The sequence below is a fragment of the Tyto alba genome, unplaced genomic scaffold (assembly GCF_018691265.1).
Source record: "Tyto alba isolate M040663 unplaced genomic scaffold, T.alba_DEE_v4.0 Super-Scaffold_32, whole genome shotgun sequence".
Classification (NCBI taxonomy): Eukaryota; Metazoa; Chordata; class Aves; order Strigiformes; family Tytonidae; genus Tyto; species Tyto alba.
Window position 1 is genome coordinate 2,496,987 of NW_024881307.1, and position 23,858 is coordinate 2,520,844.

The 23,858-nt window shown below is 42.8% G+C and overlaps 1 protein-coding gene across 2 annotated transcripts; it reads left to right on the forward strand.

Annotated features, from left to right (window-relative positions):
- Window positions 1–1,407: 1,407 nt before the first annotated feature.
- On the forward strand, window positions 1,408–22,037 carry KCNJ5 (potassium inwardly rectifying channel subfamily J member 5). 2 transcript variants are annotated; one of them, XM_032982220.2, is made up of 4 exons: window positions 1,408–1,510; window positions 1,949–2,123; window positions 9,980–10,926; window positions 21,256–22,037. In XM_032982220.2, the coding sequence occupies exons 3-4, from the start codon at window positions 9,987–9,989 to the stop codon at window positions 21,600–21,602; spliced, it is 1,287 nt and encodes a 428-aa protein (XP_032838111.1). In that variant the 5' UTR covers window positions 1,408–1,510; window positions 1,949–2,123; window positions 9,980–9,986; the 3' UTR covers window positions 21,603–22,037. The 2 variants fall into 2 exon arrangements, with proteins under 2 accessions (XP_032838111.1, XP_032838112.1); XM_032982221.2 differs by having other exon boundaries at window positions 1,462–1,510; window positions 1,953–2,123.
- The last annotated feature ends 1,821 nt before the right edge of the window (window positions 22,038–23,858 follow it).

The window sequence follows — 23,858 nt, forward strand, 5'->3', positions numbered from 1 at the left end:
ATAAATATTGCTGAAAAGGGCATTCCTGACAGTTACGAGCAGGCAGAAGATCTAACATCATTTCATAGGATTTCATCAACAGTTTGTTGCCATGCCTTTTGCTTTCATTGACTGCTGATTTGAATGTAGCCCTCTGGGCTGTTTGCAGCCTAGATGGGGCAGCACTGTGCTAATGCTTACGAAACAGGAGCCGAACTGGCCAGTCTGATCTCACTGCCCATACTGCAGTGAAGTGGGAAATATAAATTAACAACAAGTGGGAAAGCAAAATTACCTCTACAAAACTAATTTTTAATGGCCCCAGTGCTTGGTCTGGCTCCAGATCCCTATCCATCTGGCCAGATCCAAGCTCCACCTACACATCAGAGAACAGCCGATAAAAAGTGCTGTGTGGATAGAGACGGGCTTTCTCAACCCAGCCCCCTGTGCAATATGACTATTTAGGATATAACAGGCTGTGGTTATTTCCCTTTTTTTAGCGTGTCTGTCTTTGAATTTTTCCAGTCTAGCTTCCCTAATAAATTGTTACATATCCTAGAGTTAAGATGGTTAGGAATCAGATTTTCTGTTCTACAGGATGTTTCACTAGTTCAATATTTTTCCTGTTCCAAAACAAGAATGCAAATAATAAGTTACCGAATGTCCATACAGTGAAATAAAAATGTCATTCCAATACTGCTATATTTCATTAGCAGTAACTTTACAAAAATTTTTTAAAACTGAAAGTAATTCAAAGAACATGGAAAAAATAGCCTTCAGATTCCGGCAATACTGACACATTCCTGTACAGTGCATGGGTTTTGACAAGTTCTCTTTTCCTGACCAGCAAATCTTCTGTGAAAGCATTTCCAATGGGCTGTAATATGTGGTCCTGGAATAGAGAATGAGGGAGGACAGGGGGACAGGATTAGGGGATCAGGGCAACAAAGCCTGAAGGTAACCCGTAGTCACCAGGCAGATCTCTCTCATATATGCAGCTGCCCTGACATTTGCTTTTCAGAAGAGGAAATATTTTACTAAGCTAGGGAGACAGTGTGGTATTATCAATGATAAAAAAAAAAAAAAAAAAAAAAAAAAAAAAAAAAAAAAGAGAGAGAGAAAAAAAATACAGCAAACCACTGGAGAGTTTTGAGAGTGTTCCCTGGGACAAGCTGGATCCCAGGCAAACACCACAACTCGGTCAGCAAACACCATTTCAGCAGCTTGGGGGTTGACAGGCACGGGAAGAGTACCAGAGGAATCATCCCTCTTTCTCCCCACTTTTCCCAAATTCCTTGAAGAGAGAGTTTCCACACTGCCGATGCCAGCGTGCACATGTGCTCCCTGTTAAATGGGCAGCTTCTGCCTTCTCCCCGCCCTCTTTTTTTTATTTTTTTTTATTTTTTTTTTTTTTTTTTTAGGGGACTGCTTTCTGTTTGCGTGATTTTAAAAGATGACTGCAGCCCCCCCTCCGGTAAAACCCGGCAGCCCATGCAGCGACCCGGGAGGAGGAGAAGCGAACACGCTCGAGGTGGGCGGCGGGGGGGACGCAGGGTGCCTGGCATTTTCCCAAGGCACTGCCAGACGCCTCTTTTCCCCCCTCCCCAGCCAGCCCTTTCTGTGCAAAGCGGCGGTTTAAACCCCTCCCTCTTGGCTTTCCCTCCCGCCACCCTTCCCAGTGCTGCTTATTCAGAACAGATGATGGTCCCCATCACATGCAGCCCCCTCCCCTCCGCCCCAGCCCTTTCAGAAGCTTTGTACCACCAAGAATTCATTTCTCGGGGGGAGAGCAGGAGCAAGGCAAGGCAGGCAGGCGTGTGACAGGCAAAAGTAGCTCTGCAGCAGTGGAGGGCGAGGGCTTGGAGCACCCTGTGCCAGCTCTGACCGAGCGAGGGAAATCAGGGATACCCAGGGACAGGGGCGTGTGCGCTTACATCTTCAGTGCCGCGTAAATGTTTTCTAATACCAGGCAGAGGGAAGAAGGAAGGAGCCAGCCCAGGGACCAGAAGACGACCCCGGCTCTCTGGTGATGGCATGGATCGGACACTTTTCCAGCAGCCGCTTTACCTACCTCTCAGTCCTGCCACTGTCCAGCGCCCCCGAAGTGCCACGGCACAAGACTGATGCAGAGCTGCTCTTAGCAAGTAAGTTACCTGATTTTATTTGCTTTTCCAATTCACTTTGCTTTCTTTTCTGGTTGCAAAGGATCAGGAGCCCAGAAGGCAGGAGGACAAGCGGCTGAGGTATAGGGTCAGCTAAACTCCAGATTTCTATGCCCAAACCTGCCAGGGTGCGAGCTAGAGATGTGCTGTTTGTCCAACTCACCAGCTGCTAGGAAACTCTTCGGGAAGCCAGGGATTAGATGTTGATCTTGGGCAGAAGTACTGTCAGATCCTGTAAAGGTGCTATGCAGGAAAAGACATTAAAAATTATGAACTGCTCAGGTACCAGATTAGTAGAGATCACTGGAATACAATGGGCAGGAGGAGACTGATCAGTAAGCAGCCCTGACATGTGTGGAGTGACTCCATAATCCTCACCTAGAGTCAAAGATTAAACTCTTTTATAATTAAGATACTTACTAGTCAGCTGAGGGTTTAATGAGCCCTTGCAGTGTAGTCTCCAGACGATGAAGTGGCATGTTCAGCCCTTGGAGGGGACAGGCAATTTAATGCATTGGGAATCCCCAGGGGTGGTTATGGCTCTGGGAGGTAAAGGCATAACTAAATTTTTTACTGACATCCTGTCAAAAAGGTTCCCTGTGTCCTCCTATTTGTATTAGCACATGCCAGTTGGGAGTGACATGCTAACTTTTATACAGCATGTCTTTCATTTGGTTTTGACCCAAGACCTTCAGGAACCAATCAAGAATTGGCAGAAACTGTCCCTGTCCCAAAAAGTTTATCATCTGACTGTCGGGGATTCTGTCATCAAGCAAGTCCTTTCTCCTGCACCCTTTTACTTTTAAGTAGACAACTACCTTGGATTTATAGTAGAGTAGCTCAAAGGGAAACAAAACTGCCATCTCTCACTAGTTCTCTGACCAATCCAAGCAACCAGTATCTTCTACAGTATGTGGGAAGTGTGTCTGGCAGTGTTTGTATTGGGGGACTTATTTAATTTCTGGGGTTCAGTTCTTTCCCCCACTGTTCCCACTCAGTTGGAGATCAGAGATCAGGATCACTTCTGGTTCCCATGAGAGAAAATTCTCCATCTCTGGAAGGTTCCAGACCAACTATTTACAGACTCTGAAAAAGGCAAACAGTTTTGGAGGCACGTTCTGAGACAAATCTCCGGACTGTTTTCTGTAAGAGTCTCCCACTTTCTATTCAGTTTGAGGTCAGGAGAGCCATTTGGGGTGAGCATTGGCACTTAACCACCACTTCGGAATTAGGTCGGTCAGTTTGTCTCTCTGTGACTCATCTTCTCTTGTCTGCACAGTGGGTTCAATAGCACTGCTGAACATCTTGGGGCAGAGAGAGTCTGTATTTGGTCAGTTCATCTTCAGACTGTTTGGATGCAAGTCACTGAAGAAGCGTGAGGTGGTATTAACATACTTCCATTTTTTTTTTTTTTTTTTAATCCAGCTGCATATTACATATCAATTCTCAGTTGCTATAATGCTGAAATGTCTAAACAGTGGGCAACAGGAATGTTAGTGCTCTTGGGGCAGGATTTTTTCTTAGAATTGACCTGCTTTTCCCAACATTCAGTGTGTGCTGTGTGTAAACAGCCAGTAACAGGGCAAACAGGAGTGTCTTACCAGGACAAAAGTGTCTCTTTGTTCAGTTGTGTTGGTTGAAAGATAACAGTCAAATTTTCAGTGACGCCATAAGGTGCCCCTAAAAATAGTCTGGGGTAAAAGGACAGAGACAAAGAGGCTGCAAAGTGCCTCAGGCAAAGTCACCTCCTTGGAGGTGGAAGGATCAAATTGGTTTATTTTTAGACTTTCTTTGTTGGTAAAGAAAATATCGTTTGACTGTTCAAAATGAAGAACCCCTGAGAGCATAATATTATGATTGCATCCTTTGCACATGGACTTTTTGTGCTCAACTTCTTTCATTCAGTGAAGTACATATGAGGTAACTGACTGAAAGTTACAGGGATTATATGCTCCCACCCACCCTATGCATTTGAACTGGGGGGTATCAGGTAGTAGATACCCCTTATGTTGTGGAAACTCCATGTTCTCCAGCCTTTGTTCTACAATAAATTGTTATAGCCTGTACACTGAGGTCATTATGATGTCTCATAAGGCATTTTCTAGTTTTTGTCTTTTTCCTGAAAGAAAACACCCACCCGAGTCTCTATTCTCATTACAGTTTAGCCTCTTCACTCTTTTCTGCATTGGTCTGAAGTCCTTATATTTAATGCAACTGCAAACTTGTGTTATGTATGGGATTTTTTTATACTTTAATGCATAGATGAGGAGGGGGGGGGAAATCTATTTGAAACCTGTAGCTACTTGAGAGAACAGAGACATTATTTCTTGCCACTAGAAATAATCTTGCTAGGTTATTCATGCTGATAGATCAGGCTACGTAAGCTTTTCAGAGTAATCTTTAGACACACCTGAAGCGGTTAGGGACTGTATTCACTACTGGATTGGTGAAAGGGGAAAAGAGTGGTGCAGTGGTTACAGGCACTCAGTTAGGATTTTGGAAACTCTAGGTTTAATTCCCCGCCCTGCCACAGACTCCCAGTGTGAGTGTAGAAGAAGTAAGTGTCTTTGTGGCTCGCTTCCCCACCTTGAAATATGGGAAATAGGGCACTTCCTTGTTCCACGGATCTTAATGAATACATAAAAATTTAAAGCATGTGATATCTGCGTTGAACACTGTGAAACATTTGGATACTCTGGGAATGGGGGGAGAAGGGTGTCACATTGCTACCTCACAACTGACAATGGAAGGGCTCGGGGAATATTAGAACTGTGTTTATCCAGCACTGCTGGGGAGAAGGATAGATTGGGAGGTAATTAGCAGATAAAAGTAAAGTGCAAATGTCTATAAACTCTGTCTTTGTGTCATATTAGCTTCCTACCCAGAGAGATTTTCTTACAAGGTATTTTCTTTTGAAAGACTGAACATCTTCTGTTTTGGTATTTCTGAGCCTAATGAACTCTAAGGAGACAGGTGCTGTCATCAGCCCAGCTCTGTAATGAGCACAAAGTCATCCTGCTTCTTTGGTAGCTGCCTAGTTAATCATCAGTCACCCTTTTTTGTGTACTGGTGGGTGGGTGTCTCCTCTAGCCCCAGAGGAACTCCGCTGTACGATAGTGCCTGTCAGCACGTTAGAAAAGCAGTGCTGCGACTTAATGAAAACTCGAGAGGAAATGAGAGGCATCTTCCTACTTCAGTGCTGAGTGAGATTACACTTTGAAAAGCAATTATTTGGATGAGGGAGCTTTTCAGCCACATGTTTATTAGTGACGTGTCATAGGTCTCCCTTCTCTTTAAATGTTTTGCCCTGCTTTTGAGTAGCATATCTCTCTTGCATCGCTCCCTCCACCTGTGGATCTCCAAGCACTTTCCAAAGAGGTAGCCACCACAATAGCTATTTGTAAGTCAGAAGACCAAAAGATGACGTGATTTGCATGAAATCCACCTGCCTTTCTTTTTCTTGCATGCATATGCATGCCTTGAAAGGTAATCTTGTGTTGGCATTGTTGGCTGTTCAGTCTCAGTCATACTCAGGCAGTAAATAAAAGGATAGTGGGAAAGTTTTTCCCACAATTTAATTCCAGAAGGAGAGTACGTGCTCCAGGGAAATGCGGGGGCAGTAACCTAGGCTCTGTCTTGTGTGGTGTAGGCTAACAGGCAGCAAAAGAACCAGGTCAGGTTTTTCAGTAATAATGTTTAGTATTTACTGCCATGTTGATCGCTTGTTGAGTAGTATAGGACACTTTGTCTGGGAAAAGAGAGGGCAGAATTGAGTAGAATCTTGATTTGGGAAGGTGCAGGGGGTTTACTAAAGAACAGTTGCTCGTTTATTCTCATAATGTAGGAAAATATGGGCATCAGGTTTAAAACAAACAAAAAGAAGTGTTTTTTTACACAAACTTGACGACAAGTTCACGTCTTCAAGCTCCTCCTGCCTGCCAGTTTAGACCTCTCCAGAAGCAAATCCTATCCCCACTGAAACATGCATTTATTAAACAAGATCAGTGGTTATTCAATTTGAAAAAGTCACCATGGTCAGCAGTGGAAAAAAATTTCTTGGTTTACCTTCAGCAATGTTTTCAGCAAATTTCTATCTTGGAGACTTGGAGCTCTCAGGATGCGCAGCAGGTCTGTTAGGCTGGGCTTGCAGAGAGCTCTGCAAAACGATGCCTCCTGAAGACACTTAGCTAACCCCAGCCTGACTCTTCTCCAGCAAATCTGAGCCCTAAATGTCACTGCCTGCCCCGAGTCTGCCGTCTGGGCAAAAGCTGAGCAACAGCAAGTCTGACAAAAAGCCTCTTTGCAAGGTTGATAATACACTGACTCACATCTCCTTTTGCAGTAGCCCGTCCAAAAGGAAAGCAGCTTTGTACAAAAGTGACATTTTTATTATCCTGGCCTCGTTTAACCAAAGATGGTAAATGCCAGTGAAACAGGACGGTGCATGTGACTATAAGAGGCAATTTCATCCCACAGATCTCTTTGCTGGAAGGAGCAGTGATTTACAAACTGAAGCCTACATCTCTGTGAGATGCTTGCATGTAATTACTGTTATCTGGAAGAGATGTGTATGCTTGATAGCACTGGCAGTATATTATAAGATGAAGGAGTTAACCAAATCCTTACATACATACTTTTATAGTATCTTGTCACTTGTGCTAAAGTTTCCCAGAGCAGTTAAAATAATAAGGGAATGATAGCAAATTTCCTAGAAGATTCTTGTGCCTAGCATCTCACAGACCACCATATCCGTATTACAAATTTTACAGGTAGAGAGTGAAGGCAGAGGGAGAAGCAGTGATTTGCTCAGAATTAGGGAAAAAATACTGAAATAATTTGGAGCAGAAAGCTGACTAGTCTTCAGACATCCAAACCTGCGCTCAAACTGCTAACCGATATTATTCCTGTTAAAGATTCTAATGCAAAGATTCTTTCTCTTAATTATTTTCGATAACCTTGTACTGAGGTTACGTTTATACTACAATGGGAGAGTTTAAGATTAAATATTGGGAGAAATTGTAATGCCACTGAAGCTGTCAGTAAAGTTCATATACAGCAGGAATTCTGCTTTAATGGACCACTTGTAAGGTGTTCCTGAAGGTTTCCAGAAAGATTTCACTTGACCTATTGTTAAAGATCAGTAGCATTAGAAAAGTGATGTTGCCAGTCCCTTGAGAGTTTTAGTTAAAGCAGATTTCCCTGTACTTTCATTAATGGGCAGTCCCTCTAGCCTGCTTCACCTGAGTGATATTTCTAGGGATTTAGGCTTTTTGATTGTTTTTCTTCTAGTCTGTTCTTTTTAATATGTTTCAAGATCCTTCTGGTCTCTTTGGTATGAAACTAAAATAGAAAACCTTACACTACAGATGAATGTATTGGAATTGATTGTTCTCTCTTACATAGTGTCAGTGTAAGTGAAACTCAGCTTCAAATATAACTTTTACAACAAAATTATCTTTAAATCAATTCTTTTTAAATTGAAAACATGCGACACTTGCCCGTTTTTCTACACACAGATTTATCAAAAGCTTTTTAGTCCAAATGGAGTCATTTTAGATTAATCAAACAATGCAGACAAAGATCAGCAGTGACATTCATAAGAAGAAAGCGAAGAGGTTCTTCTCTGTACCGAATTCTCTTTAGGTCAGTGGATGGGATGCTGCTTTTCCTATAAAAGAGGGGAAAACAAACAAAGTGTGTGATTGTTCTGACTTGAACTTGGCATATGCTTCCGCATGTTGTGAAGTGAGAGTTGGTATGTAACCTTATAATCTGACAGCATCTAGCAGACACTTTGCACTCACGTAAAGAGGCACGCACCGTAAGGCGGCAGAGAGCCAGACCAGTGGCCCAGGAGATTGGAATTTGCAACAAGTAGTAGAAAATGGCTGGAGAAGTATCTATATATACCGTGAGCCAGCTCTCAGGAGTCCTATCTTCAGAAATAGAGGTAGGGATTCATATTCTGCCTGAATCCTTGACGGTGCTGTGTGAGGAAGGGAACAGCACGGTGCCAGGCTTATCTGTCCCACGTCCAGGATCATATGCAGTGGGGGTAGCAAACCCAATTCCTCCTAATATACTATCCCAGCATCATTAATCCCTATTATTTACCCCTTCCTGTGGCTGCACTGGCTCAGCGCTGGCCCAAACCCTTCAAACCAGGCAAATCTGCCAGCACGAAGAAGCTTTGGGACTGCGCTGGGGACAGATGGCAGGGCTCCCTGGTGCACAGAGCCAGCGGGGACGGTTCCAGCAACAGGCTCTGGCTGCTTCATTGGAGTAATGATTGATGGTGACTTATACAAGGGCTAAGAGTAATTCTTTGCTGTTAACCAGACTTGGCTACAGCAGAATGGAAGTGGAAATTTGTTGCTTCATTTATTCATCCTGCCTCTGCTTCCTTCCCGCCCACCCTTTGTGCTTTTTAATACCGAGAAGATGAAGCTACTTTGCTCGATCTTAAAATTGTCTTTCCCAAGACACTCCTAATTGTATCTCTACACCTTTTCTCATTCACAGATGCATAAGAAGATTAAAGATAGAGGGAGCGGTAATAGATTTAGTTAAGTTTTAATAGGATTTGCAGAGGACAATGCAGAGAATGAGCGCCATAGAAAATATTGCTACTCTATCTTTGATATCCCTAGGGTTGCTTAGGTAGTCTTTCACAGAGATTTTGTCTGTGCCCTGCATTCAGAGTCAAGACTCCCATTTTTCAATAGAGGATGTGTGTTTTTTTTTTTAAAGGAGCATCTAATCATCTTGGTAAACAGGATGTTACATTATAACACGCAAAAATCATTGCAGCCATCATTTTGTATTATTTATTTGTATCTCGTTAAGCATAGTTTTGCATGTCAGCAGTGGGCTTTTTAATAGCTGTCTGTTACATTTCTAAAAGTGTCTGGTGTTTTTGTCTAATGTCAGATGAAGTAAAGGGGTGGGTCCTGATATATCTGATTAACAATAGGCCTGGACTCATCACACCTTCAGATGCATAATTCAAGATGCTAAATTAAAAGCCCATTTCCCATTTGGAGCCCAGGCTCCCAGAATAATATGTGGAGGGGGTGGGTACTTCCAGAAGGTGATTCAGCACTCCTGAAATCTGAATTATCCCTGGAGGTGCCTTTCTCTGCTGACTGTAAGGGAAACCTTCATGCATAATTTAGACTCATGTGAGATTTAGGTAGACAGTGGTGCTCAGCGTTTTCTATTGATTTCTGAGGTTTCTTTTGGTATGTACCCAGAACCTGAGGCATCAAAAAACTCCAGTCCCTCTTGAAAATATGTGTTGGTGTATTGATACTTTGGCCCTAGTTGTGATCTCAAGCAAATTTGGGGTGTAAAGAAATCCGAGGACCAAAAAAAGCCAAACCAAAACCCCCACAGCGGTAACAAGGTTTACTTATTCCATGATTCCCAGACCATGCTCATCACCATATTTTCTGAGGTTCCGGGAGTGCATTAAGCAAAGTGACTGGCAGCTGGTTCGTATTTGAAGAGACTGTGTTATGAATCAGTATTTAACATCCAGTTCAATGCAGCATTATGTTTAGCGAGGGGCTGTTGTGAGAGAAGTGCTGAAGCCTTTCAAAGTGTTTCCCCAAAAAATACTAGGAGGGAAGACATGGCCCTAGCGAAAAGCTTTGCTGATGTAGAACTGCCCAAATCCAGCCCTCTACCAGCACAGGGCGGAGCTTGTCAGTGTAACATTAATCTTTGCAATGTTTGTTGTCCTGGTCTGTCGTAATGGTTCTGACAGTAAAATTAAATGGCTTTCATCTCAGCTCTTCTCCTCCTATCCTAAACTTTATTTCTTTGTTCTCCTGCAGCCCAGTCATGGCTGGAGATTCTAGGATCTTCATGAACCAGGACATGGACATCGGAGTTACGTCCAGAGAGCCTAAAAAGATTCCCAAACAGGCCCGGGATGATGTTCCCATTGCCACTGACCGAACCCGCCTCATATCAGCAGAAGGCAAGAAGCCACGTCAGCGTTACATGGAGAAAAGTGGCAAGTGCAACGTGCACCATGGAAATGTCCAAGAAACCTATCGATACCTTAGTGACCTCTTCACTACGCTGGTGGACCTCAAGTGGCGTTTTAATCTTCTTGTCTTCACTATGGTCTATACCATCACTTGGTTGTTTTTTGGGTTCATATGGTGGCTCATTGCCTATATCCGGGGAGACCTGGACCATCTTGAAGATGAGAACTGGATCCCTTGTGTTGAAAATCTTAGTGGATTTGTTTCTGCGTTTCTGTTTTCTATAGAGACTGAGACAACAATTGGGTATGGCTATAGGGTCATAACAGAGAAGTGCCCAGAGGGCATCGTACTGCTCCTGATCCAGGCTATTCTGGGCTCCATTGTCAATGCGTTCATGGTGGGATGCATGTTTGTCAAGATCAGCCAACCAAAGAAGAGGGCTGAAACCCTTATGTTTTCTAACAATGCAGTGATTTCCATGAGGGATGAGAAGCTCTGTCTCATGTTCCGGGTTGGAGACCTCCGCAATTCCCACATTGTCGAGGCTTCCATTAGAGCCAAACTGATTAAGTCCAAACAGACCAAAGAAGGAGAGTTTATCCCCTTGAACCAAACAGACATCAACGTGGGATTTGACACTGGAGATGACAGATTGTTCCTGGTGTCACCTCTTATCATCTCGCATGAAATCAATGAGAAAAGCCCCTTCTGGGAGATGTCCCGCACGCAGCTGGAGAAGGAGGAGTTTGAAATTGTGGTCATCCTGGAAGGAATGGTGGAAGCAACAGGTAAGGACTTGTCAAACATCAGTCACAATTTTAAGTGGGGGGAAGGGGAAAAATGGAATGCAGTTTGGCATTAAGATTTTATTGTCAACGTCACCTGGATTGAGAACATGTTGGGATTTGTCCTTCTCTAGAGACTGGTCCAGGTGGGATATTGTGGTCTGAGATAACTAGCAATTAAAAGGTAGGTCCTTTAGTTCACGTTGTAGCATTTCACACTCTTTTTATAAGTCTGGGATTCAGACCAAGGAGTTAGTCAAGGAGCTGTCTGTAATCACTTAGAAATGATCCATGGGAAAAAGGAATGGACTAAAGGAATTCCTGAGGTCTCTTGCGGTCCTCTTCCTTGTGATCAAAACTCATGGTGCAAATCTTTTTCCATTTATCCTCTGTATTAAAAATTGGCTGTAACTGTGCTATTTTAGGTATTGCTGTAGTGTTGCTTTTTAATGGAGGCTATGAAGGAAGTGCCCGAGTATTACTATATCCCATAAAACAGCATGTGCTCAAACTGAATGACTTGCACGTGATGCAGGACATATATTTTCAAAAGGAGCTTGAAGGGGAAAAATACAGAAACTGCTTTTGTGACTCTTGCAACCCAGCAGCTGTTTAACAGCTTAAAACAATGCTGTGTAATAGGTAGATTAGGAGATATACTCAGCTGATTCCCAATTTCCTCCTATGGGTGTATTTGTGGCAGGCGATGAAAGAAGTCTGTGCCTACATATAATAAATCTGGAAAAGTTGTGTGCCTCAGCTTTCCAAAGCATAGAAAAGGGAGGTGGTGGTGTGCCTCTCCAGCTGAGCAAATGGGTGGCCACAGAGGCCTCGGGGCTCCTTCCCAAAGGTGGGGTGCATCTCCCAGGGCACGGGCTAGGGAGGAGGAGGAGGCTTTTACTCCGGAGTCTCACCGAAAAAACATGGCACCATGGGGTCATTTTACCACTTACAGCTAATTCATTTATTCTAGGCTTCGAGGAGGAGCTGGCAGGCTCTGTCTGCTGTGCTTCGAGCACTGCAAGTGTGTCCAAGCACCCCAAGATGCTGACGTTCCCTTCAGGCAGGCTTCCTGGTTGGCAGCATGCCTTGGTTGAAGCAGGCCCTTAAGGGGAACGGGGCTACAGGCAACACTGAGGAGAGAATTGCTATCTAGAGACGTGGAAACATAGAGTCAGAGATGCAAAAAAGTCTTTTGGAAGTAGTTTTGCCCTTTAGTGTTTAAGGATTTTAGTTATGAGATGGCACCGTGAACCCAAGCTTTTTCTGTTGGCGATGTTTGGATTTTTTTTTTCCATCTCGATGAGGCATGGGTTATCTCTGAAACACTAGCAAGGTTTTTCAGCTTGATATGAGTGCTCTGTGGTATCAGCACCCTGTCCCACAGATTTTGGGCCTTGCTCACTCTTAATACTGTCCTTGTTGGTCTCCTAAACAGCCAGATGCAAGGGGAAAATAGTCTCCCAAATTCCTGCATCCCAGGCCTTCCCTCTTAAAGCCAGCTGTCTAGAGAGCTAATTCAGTTTCCCAGTGTCTCCCCTTAGGCATTAGGTGAATAGCAATAGCTGAATTTTCTAAAGAGACCTAATGGGAGGTTATGTCTAGATGGGACTGTACCTAGGTTGGAGTACTGTATTGTGGAAGTGGAATTAATTTGGCATTACTCGGTAAATATTCTTTCCCAGCAGAGTATTGTAGAGATGTGGCAAAAGAAGGGGTGGGTGGAAAAGACTATCAAAGGCAAAGATTTGTAATGGAAGCTTATTTAGTAGCCTAAATATTTACTAGATACTAGAACCTCCTAATCTGATCATGGAATGCAGTTCCTTGTTCGCCCAAAGCCTCTTTGCTCATCACACAGTGACACTATCAAATTCTGTTTGAACAGTTAGTGCACTGCCTTCCTCTTAGGAAAGCTCAGCCTCCGCTAGATATGTGTGAGAGGAAGTCATTATCAATAACAACCTCAAAATTAAAAGCATGGCATAGGGATAGTATTGCTTTACAAATGGGCTGCTCTCCCAGAGGGATTGTACAGGCCACTGTGTAATGATATTAAGGAGCATGGATCTGTGGAAATGAATTATTCCGGTCTCAGGAGACAGGCTGTGAAATTCCAAAAACTGGAGCTAGAAGAGGCAGTTTGCATTGAACTTAGAGCAGAGTGGACCTCAGATGATGCCGTTATCTCGTTCAGAGGCTGAATGATGTGTGGTAACTGGGGGGTGTGCTACTTTCCACAATGAGAGTGGCTTGCAGAATCACAGTGTTTGTGCTTTCCTGCATTGTCCTCACACTTTCTAATGCTGATAAAGCAGTTTGGGGGATATTAATCCCTACCTCCATACCTTCAAATTTGCTCCAAGCAATTTCTTTAGGTCCTTTCCTTCCTATCACATTGTTCAAGCCCCATCTGCTTTCAAAAATGGTATAATTTACTTGCAGCGTGACTTGTATTAAATCATGACACTGTTAGAACCTGGTCAGGTTCAGGGCAGCATAAAAATGCAACAGACCATTTGTTCCCTCAGTAACCCCTGTGAAAAATCAGGAACCACCTTCGCAGTGTTCAGAGGTACAACTGGTCAGCTCTGTTCATGCCACACAAGAGGTGAGCAGGTTCTGCGTGCTGGCTCAGCTCTGCAGCCGTTGTCAGGAGTAAAAATTAATCTAAACTTATTCAACAGCAAATCACACTGTGAGTGAATCCTGAGTTAGGGGGGGAAAGGTCTGTTTTTTTCAAAAGGTATTTTGAAAGCAGGTCAAAATGGCGATTGTCAATATACGAATGACTTAAAAAATTTAAGTATAATGTCTTGGCTGAAAGTGTGAATATTTTCCACTGAAAAACTGGGACAGCAATTTTATAACTATTTCCAATAGTTTTAACCAACCATACACATATTACAAATGTCATGTGTCGTCTCCTCTCAAACACATAACTCTTCTTACTGACATTTAAGTATAATTCTGATCCAGTGGAAGGTAGAGGTGGTAAATAGGTTCAAATGAAAAGTATAGAATAAATTCTGAAGAGTTGAAACACTTCAAGTCACGTGTTTGGTTTTTTTTTTTTTTTTTTACAAAATGAAACACTGGTGTTTAACACAATGTTTTTGTTTTCAAGCTGACTTGAATTTCCTAAACACTTCAAGTTATTGTTTTTTATACAAAGTGAAGCACTGTGTTTTAAACCCATGTTTTTGTTTTCAAATTGCCTTGAATTTTTAAAAGTATAAATAACAACACACTGAAGAATAGCAACACACAAGCCTCAAATGCAATGTTTTTATTCTGCTGAAAAAATAAAATGTACGTGGTATTAATCTAGTGAGATCTCTCCAGGGACACACAGCTGCCCTACTAACTAACCCCTGAAGCCAGCTGCAGCAGAAAGCTCACTGACAGGGGTCTTCCCAATCGATATTTTAGGATGGTTGATGCACTGTGACTCCACAAGAGGTTAAAAATGCCAAAGGGAAACTAAGTTTCTGGGCAGATCTGTTGTGATCATTGCTGAGTGAAATGACCACTGTAAAGACAAAATCAATATAGATGACAAGTGCAAGTGCTCTGACTTCCAGTGCTGCTTTGTGGGCATCCTGAAAGCAGCAGCATCACTCACGGTGCCTACTTAATGAATTGGGCACAGAGATTACTTTAGGGAATTAATTCTCTTTTGCCTTATCTGAAAGGGACACTTGTCAAGATTAGCTGGCCCAAATTTGACCTGTAATAAATGGGAAGAAAGTGAAGGTGGAAAATGTTTTTGCAAAGCGAATAGATTTTTGTTTTCCCTGCCATTCTGCTTCCCACAGTGGCAACAAAAAATCAAGACCCATCCTGTTGGCTGTTGTTGGCCAAACCTCTTGCCCTTACCCTCCTGATCCCGAGCGGAATGCTGGAACGTAGACGAGTAGTGGAGATTCAGACCCCCCTTCCATATGCATGCAGAGTCAGCTGAGTTACGATGAAGAATTTGGCCAATTCAATTACAGAACTTTGGAGAGTCCAATTTTTTTTTTTTTTTTTTTCTGTAAGCCATCACTTCATGTGATGATGCAGTCTGCGTACCCTACGAGACTTTTTGGCAGATAATTTGAAGGGGCTCTCTTCCCTTCCAACTTTAGCCTTCCACTGCTATTTGCTGACAACCAAAACCTCATTTATCTGTAGCTGTCCTGCAAACCTCACTGTACCTACAGTGCCCAGCATTGTTATTGTCTGGGCATAGAGACAGCAGGGCTTGTTACTTTACTTCTGGTCCTCACTGGTTTTCATTACCTTTCTTCCCCAGCACCATTAAATAAGCCACAAGAGACAGTCCAGATTCCTGATTAGTCCACTCACTAAATGAAGTTTTAATAAACTTGTAGGAAAGGATAGGCATATATATTTCTGGCTTCGAGTCTGTGTGATAAAAAGGGGTTTAATGATTAGAAGTAATTTGCCTCATCCTGTCCCTGTGACAGTGCAGGCAAACTGCAGCTGTTTTGCACCTCAATTTATCCACCTTTACAGAGGACATAGTGGAATTTCCTGGCTGTAAATATAGGACCAAAAGAAGTAGTCACAAATTAACATGTCCTGAAATTAATCATGATTTCCATGGGAGAACAAAGGAAGGGTGAAATTACTAAATGGAGTTTTCATGCATTCATCATCTGGTTTGGGTTGTCTTGTTGTTCTGTTTTGCATTTTGCATATAAATAAGTTTTCTGCAAGAAGGACCTTGCAGAACCGTTACAGACACTGCTTATATAATTATAGGGAAGAGATAGGCGTCTCAAGTCATTCTTTTCATAGGCTGAATTGTCCTCCAGAGGTAGATGTTGGCAGGCTCGTCATCTTAGGTGCATCTGTAGTCACTATAAATATTGTGAGGGGCCTAAAGGTACATGGTATGAGCTTGGTGCTCAGGTTCTGCCCGGTATAGACATGGCAATTGAATTTAAGATCTTTAAATCATAAGGTCCTTTTTTTTTTTTTTTTTTGCATTTCCAGTGCCTAGGAGCTTTCACATGCCTGGAGAGCATTCAGATAAATTAAAATCCTATTACTCTCCTCTGGCATAAAAATCAAAGTGAATCAAGCCCAGACATGTCCTCCTCTAAAGGAGACAAGCGCAAATAATTGGAGGACCATGCTCCTACCTTATAATATTCCTTTTCAAGTTGGAGGAATATTGACTTTTTGGAGGTTACAGTGTTCCTTGGTCTAATTAACGCAAAGGGACTAATATATTTTATAACTATCAAAATGCTGATGTTAATCTGAAGACATGTACTGCTTAATTAGAGAGATAGAACTTAAAATTTTTATAACTACTCCCTGCCATCTTAACTTCCTTCAGTCAGTCACTATAATTCTGAGTCCATCAATTCTTTCTCTGCACTCTTCTAGTGTAGGTAGAGCTCAGCTCAAGGAGCAGGGTATGTATTAGGCAGGTTTAGTGCACCCAGTACAGGGGAAAAAGTCACCCTGCATATAATAGCATATGAAAACAAGGACAGAGAAGTGAAATCACTCCCAGCAGTATCTGTGTCTGAACTGCAGAGAGAGCCTAGCAAATATGGCAAACATACAGTCAGCATCCACATGACATTTTGCCAGCAGATAATCACTGAGCTCTGTGGCATTTAAATGAGGAGAGTTAATTTTAGGCTGATGAAAAATGTTGTCTTGACAGCCCCAGGGGTTGGGATATCTCTACCCACTGAGAAAGTTCAGGTCACGTAGCAGTACTGAAAGATTCAGCTCTACTGTTGATGTGATCAAATGGAAGCCTGTGGCAATTTCTTGGGTTGGTAGGTCGTGCTTTGTGCTCCCCTTGCCCTCTCCCGTTGAACTGCCAGTAAAGGTACTGGCTATGACGGTACGTTTGACGAAAATATGCATCCTCCAAGGGTTGGAGAGAGTCTGCCGGTTCATCTCTGGGTAATAAAACAGCTGCAAATGCAGTGAGATTTGGCCTGTGATAATGAAGTTTGATTTTCCCTGGTAACCTACAGGTATACAAGACCTGGAAATCTGGAGCAATCTCTACTTTTCCTAGCAGTGTGGCAGAGCCAGAAGTGTCTGCTCCAGTTGCATAATCAGGGGCATTGCAAGCAGTGAAACGTTCCAAAATCTGCAACTCCCATTGAGTACGCTGCAGAACAAACCAGGCTCCTCACTGAGCGAGCCATCAAATAACCGCTTTTTGTCAGCACGTATTAACATTCCTTTGTCTTTGATAAAACGTAAGCTGCTTGATCCCAACTGATTTTGATGACAGAAAAGTGCCTTATTGGTAGAGTTCCCTGACACCTATTTTACACAAAAGTCTTTCCTCGGTGACTCTCTCTTTTCTCAAATGTAATGAAACACCTGGTTTAATACACATAGCAATATATTTTGTATCTTTTCATCTACTGGAAACCAGAAACGAGCCATTTAGGAAAGCAGCTATGGCTGCCTTAAGAAGGAACATGCACAAACTCTGTTATCGATCTGTCATGCAGTGACTCCAGCCAACAGACAAAAAGTCCACTTCTTAGGATTCTGCTGTAATGAAATTATCCTTAAAACTCTATGAAATGTTTATTGCAGAACTTGAAACCAGGAGACAGTCCTCTGGTCTCCAGCTTTCTAGAAAGCCTGGAACTGGTTCCAGCTTTATTGAAAACTTGGTGCATCTGCTTATAACTTTGAACAAACTTTTTCCTGGTTTCGATTAAAATTGAGTTTTGTTTGCAACTGAAAGCTAAGCTGCTGAATTAGGAGATGAGAAAGCTGTAACTAAAACTTGAAAGCTGAAGATTTCACATATCACTTCAAATTTTCCACAACTGACAGACTGTACAAAATTCCACTAAACATGCTTTTTAATTTTTAAACCAGATTGTTTAGGAGAAAATTAAACTTCTAATGGTATTACTATCTGGAAAATATGATATACTGGAAAAATAAAAATCTCTATGACTCTATTTTTAAATAAGTTTTGAAGCACATCTACTTAGCCTTTCAAAGGGGAAATGAGGATATTCTTTTGGCATGAAGCTTATTTAAATGAAATGACCAAGTCACCAAATACCACTTCTCTATAGCTATACCAAATATCTAACATTTAAACCCCAAATGCATAGTTCTATCTACTTTAAGAAAAGGATTAACAGCCTTTATCAAGGCCATAAATACTACTATTAATTTTTCAAGAAATTATGAGAACTTGAAATCTCCCTTGATTTCTTGTGCCCTCTGACATGTCCGTGCTTCAGGGTTGCCCAAGACAGGGCTTGAGCGTACAGCCTGATGATTCGCTAACCCCACGATGTGCCATGGACTTGGATAAGCAAGGCTCATGAAATGAAACCGCTGATTTTTGCCGAGAGCCCCCAGCCAGGTATGAAAGATCTTAGTCTAGCGAATTATTCTGCCCCACTGCAAGCTGAAACTTAGACACCCAGAGCACCAAGGGCACAGTGCACATCGTAGGCAAGTGGAAAGTGGCTGCATCCATGTGCTCTTAATAAAAGTTAAGGTTTATTGTTTCCACACCTCTTCTGTCATCTTTCTGCAGTTAGAGAGGCAATAATTAGCTAGGGACATTACAGATGCATTAATTAACCAGGCTGGAGAGCACAGGGCAGCCTGAAAAACAGGCACTTAATGGCATTTGAAGCAGAGACAATGCTGTTGTTTACTGGGTAATGTAGGAGTTGCCAAGCAGTATGTCCCCACGCAATTAAAACACCACTGCACATGTGCTAAAAAGGAATATTTGAATGGGATTATGGAGCAATTACAAGTCGTCTTATTGTGCTGGCTCTGTGTACCCCTGGGGTTACAGAAAGCAGCTACTGCAGGAAGCTGGCAGTGTGCAGTATTTGGTTGCTGAAAGCTTTCTATTGTTCCTCCCTTAATTGAATCCCTACAGCAGGAGATAACTATGATTGTGTCTCTGGAGTTCAGGTTCACTGTCAGGTACTCCCCCCCGGGGAAGGAGCTATTTCAGGCCCTGATTATAAGGCAGGAGTTCCCTTAGGATGCCTCAGGCCCCCACGTTTAGCAGGGACACTCCATCTTGGCCCTGGGGACTTCTACACGATGCCTTTATGCAGCCCGTGGAGGGCTGTGACAGGAACCAGCGGGTTCATTCACAGGACCTAATCCTGTGAGCCTGGGCGCTCTCCTCTCCCGCTCGCTTTGCTGGGCTTTGAAGGCGCTTGGAGCTTGGAGGAGGCACTTGAAGTCCTTCGTGATTTCTGGTGCAAAACCAGCTCCGTCTAAAGGAAAAAGGGACACTTTATTCCACCTGCCTCCTTCCCGTACGCGCACATGCCGCTGGTTGTCTACCAGTCTGTCCTCCCAGCGTGAGGGAGCATCAGAAAATGGGATTAGCCTTGCATTGCTGACCCTCAGAGCAGCCTGTAATGAAAGCTCTTGCCTGGGGAGGTCAAAAGTGACACGGCTCTCCTGAGAAAAACTGTAGCAGGACTCAGAAATCAGCAGGATGCCATGAACTGCCTGAACATTAAGCTGCTCTTCGCTACTTGATACAAGGGACTGAAGGTTCCCCAGTCTTCACCCCGAGGACTGAGGAGTCGGGGTGGGTGATGCTGCCCACTGAAGTGTCACCATATAGTCAGGAGTAGTCTCCACCCTGTTTTTTACTTGCAAAGCGAAAACTGACAAGTTTCCTGAAAAGATGCTATACCTCAGTAGAGCTTCTTCTTAAGGCAAAAACACTTGGGGTGTTTTTTCGTCTTCCATTATTGTATTTTTCATAGCAGCCTCTGCACTTCCCGGCTCCTTCCAGTGCAGGAAGCAGGCAGGCTAGAACACTCTGGCTAGCTCTGTACTTGTTGTTCCTGCCCAAAAGCAAACACTTCTGCAGATCTTCTTGGGGGGAAAAATTGGCTTTTCGGTCTGGGATACAGAACTGGAAATTTCTCAGTGTTGCATGTATCACCATCCCTCTTTTCCCCTTTCAAGAACCAAAAGCAACTAATATACTCCTGGCCTGATATCTTTAAACTAAGGAAAGCAGTAAGAGACAAGTAAAGCTTTCCAGAGAGCTTGCTTGTGTGGGTGTCTTTTAATGGACTGTAGCAATTATGAGAACAAAATAGTAATCTTTTCACAAAGATGCCTTTTTTTTTTTTTTTTTTAAGGGAAGTTTTCTGATTACTCTGAGATTTCAGTCAATTAGTTGAGCTCACGTGGTGAGAATACATGATATTCTCTTCCCTGAAGCATCTGACACTGATGTTTTTCCACCTAACCATTGCTTTAGATTTCTGTTTGTGTACTTCGGGCTGCAGGAGTTAGACTTGGAAGTATTGGCCAGGAACTGGATGAAATGCATGTTTTGAATGTCTTCCAGTCAGGCCTATCTCTCACCCTCCAAAGGAGAACAATGGGAGGACTTTCTGAGGTCAGGTTTTCCAAATTTCACCAGAATCAATTCAAAAATCATAACATAACTAGGACAAAGAGAAAACAAATATTTGAAAGAGAATTCAGCCTTGACATTGGTGGATGATTTCAAGATAATTTGTTCTCAGTTACGCCAATGCTGAATGTTTATCCCTGCTCTTCAAAGCTTCTCTTGAAACTTTTTAAAAGTACATAAATAAACTCTGATCCTTGGGGTTGAGAAGCAGCTTGGCAAACATCAGTTTCACATTGCTCACTGTTCATCCGATTCACACGCCATTAATAAATGGAATTTAATATGCTTATGAGCTTGACTGCCTCTTGTTGCGGGGTTTGGTTCTGCCAACCCGGTAAGGTTGGACTGAACCCTCCAGAGGTATTTACAAGCCAGCCTCACCACCTTTCAAGCTCTACGTCTTGGTGTCTTAACCTAAGTGCAGGAAGGACTTGCTGACACTGCTGTAGATGAAGAGGGATGGGGTCTGGCACAGTGGGACAGCAGGTTCATTCTACTTAGGGGCTGTGTGGGTCAGGATTTGAGGTGCATTGGCAGGGCTGGGTATCGTTCTAGCACGATTCACCACAAGTGCTTTTAGTATCAGCCACGCAAGCAACACCTCAGCAGAGCAATGTGAGGAGAGGGAGAAGCTGCTTAGTGGCACCAGACTTCAAACCCATAAGCACAAGGTTGAGGAAACAGTCTGAAGATGCGGCGATGAATCCATCCCTTTTCCTTTGAGTGCTCAGCTTTTTCATTATAGAGGCTTTTGTGAGGCTTATTAAGCGAAGACCTTTTCTGTGTCCCAGAGCAATCAGGTATGGAGATAACATGAAAGTGCTCTTAAATGAAAGAAGTGGTTGGGTGAGCATGTAAGGAAGCTTTGCATTTAACATCCCTCTGTTTCTACTCAGGGATGACTTGCCAGGCTCGCAGCTCCTACATGGACACCGAGGTGCTGTGGGGACATCGCTTCACTCCTGTCCTCACCCTGGAGAAGGATTTTTACGAAGTCGACTATAACAGCTTCCATAGCACTTACGAGACCAACACGCCGGTGTGCTGTGCCAAAGAGCTGGCCGAGTCTCGCCGGGAGGGCCAGCTCCTCAGCCACCTCTCCAGTGCCACCCTCCTGAGCGGAGGCAGGGAAGCAGAGACAGCGGAAGAGGAAGAAGAAGAAGAGGAAGAAGGCAGGGAGCCAGCAGGATTGAACGGAGCCAACGGGACAGCAGGAGAGGTGAAAGAAGATAATCCTGTATAACACCCGAGCTGCTGGACAGGAGATACCCACAAAAACTTCCCGGGAGACTGGCCTGGCAAAGTCAGGAACTGACCGGGAGCCAGAGAGCTGAGATTTACGTCCAGATCTCTGCTGCCTGCTGCTTGATCCTGGCCAGTCACTGCACGGCACTGTGCCTCAGTTTCCCTCCCCTTTTGTCTGTACAGTGAGGTTCTGAGCTTTGCACTTGTTTGCAAAGCGTTTTGATCTCTGTGGACAAGGCTCACTAAACATGATCACTGTTAAAATTGAAATCCCCGCCACTGGTTGTTTCAAAAGATGTTCATTGGATGTTCAGAACTCTTCCCCCTTGAGAAGGTATTTAAAAAGTAAAAATCCAGAATGTACCATCTCAGTATAAAGAATGTGGTTTCATACCTTCACTTAATTTGTGAGTCAATGTATTGTAGACATTGTTACTGCTAAATTAAAAGAAGAATTTAAAAACCCCAATTCTCTGGTATGTAGTGAAGTGTTTTACCGTGATGATTTTTACAAATAGATTTTAGCATTATCCTCCAGGATCATGGTCATTGTGATTTGTCTCCTGCAAAATGTCTGATATTAACAGGACAACTTTCCCTGCAAACCTTTAGCATGTTTATCCAGTGTTTTTGACTGTCTTCTCAAACTGAAGTGCTGTCTTTGTGTAATCTTCTCATGGAATCTCTGACACATTTCACAGGCTGTCAATGATCAGAGAAAGTTCAGATCTTGCCACACTGAAGGTTTTTTCTGGCCTGGATGTCCCAGTTTCGGATCCGGTTGACGATTTAAAAAGAAGTAAGTAGCCACCTGGGAATTTGAAATGTTCTGGAATTTCAGACAGGGTCCCTGGAGTAGACTGGGTAAGAAACAGTTTGCAAAATTCTCTGCTCTTCTGTAAAAGTATGTATTTAAAATAAAGGGTTAGATGCTGGTGTTCCCATAGCTAAAGGGAACATGCACTGGCATAACCGAAGCCATCTGGTTGGGCTAGTGCAAGCACGTTAATTGGTGTCCAAAAAGCAGGATCAGTTGCCCATATCTGTCAGTGGCAAGCAGTGGCATCTCTGGAGGTCTGATGCTAACCTGTCAGCAACTTCTTCAAGTGTTTTAGGCATGCTTTGTCCTGCAGCACAATTAAGATCGCTATTCCTGTGAGGCACCAAATTGAGTTAGCAATTTTGGTCTTTGCAAGGAGGAAGGCGTAGAACCATACTTTCCCAAAGGGGATTGTCATGTCCAGAAAAGAGGTGAAGAAAACTAGTCTGTGAGATGAAAAATTTACAGAAATTTGAACAGCACAGAAAAAAAAAAAAAAAAAAAAAAGGCCTTTTTGGGGAAAATCTCTTTTCTTACCCCCAAAATTAGGTGAAAAAAATAAGATACCCGCCGATTATTTTTTTATCAGAATGGAACTTTATTTCTTGAAGAATATATAATATGCAAGAGTTGTTTTACATATAGGGAGGACTGTATTTATATCTATGTGAAATATATAGACATTGTAGTAGAGATAGACTGAGATGCACACTAGGGATCTTAAATAAGTTTTTGCCTCTTGATATTAATATAAGGACAAGATAAACTGAAAATAGAAAGCAGTGGTGTTATTGACATGCAAACAAAGAGTAGAATACTATTTATAGGGATCAAAGATACTATTTAATGAGAGACCTAATGTTACAGTGTAGATAGACATGTGTATTTCTTTCTGAAGGGACTGGAAAAATGAACTTGGGATGACTCTGTTATATATAATACCGTGTTAAAAGCCAGCAGTCAGCTTGGCTTCCAGAATATAGGAATTACTCGTATGTTATACAGTAAGTTTTGAAGTGAAGTAACTTCATTTGAAATGCTCATCAGTTCTAGAAAGCATCTTGCAGAGCTGGAGAGAGCATTATTTTTCAAAAAGGTCTCATTTTATTTCTTTGCTTAGCTTCCTCTTTTTCCATACTAAACATCAGAGGAACAGAGAGAGGAAAATGGGAGATATTTCTGAGAAGGGTTTGTTCTTTTCCTGAGACCCTCACTTCTCAGCCTACCTCTGCAAAATAATTGTGTGTCAAAATTATTTCTCAGAATTTATGATTCTGTAGCTGAACTCCTAGTGTAGGGGGGTAGTAATGGAAGGTGAAACTGTGACTAGTCTGTGCATGTCAGAGGCAATTTCAGCCCCTCAGAGAGATGGTATATAAGCTCTGCCCATCGAGCTGACTTGCCCAGCTCGATTCAACATGAGAGAGGGCTTGC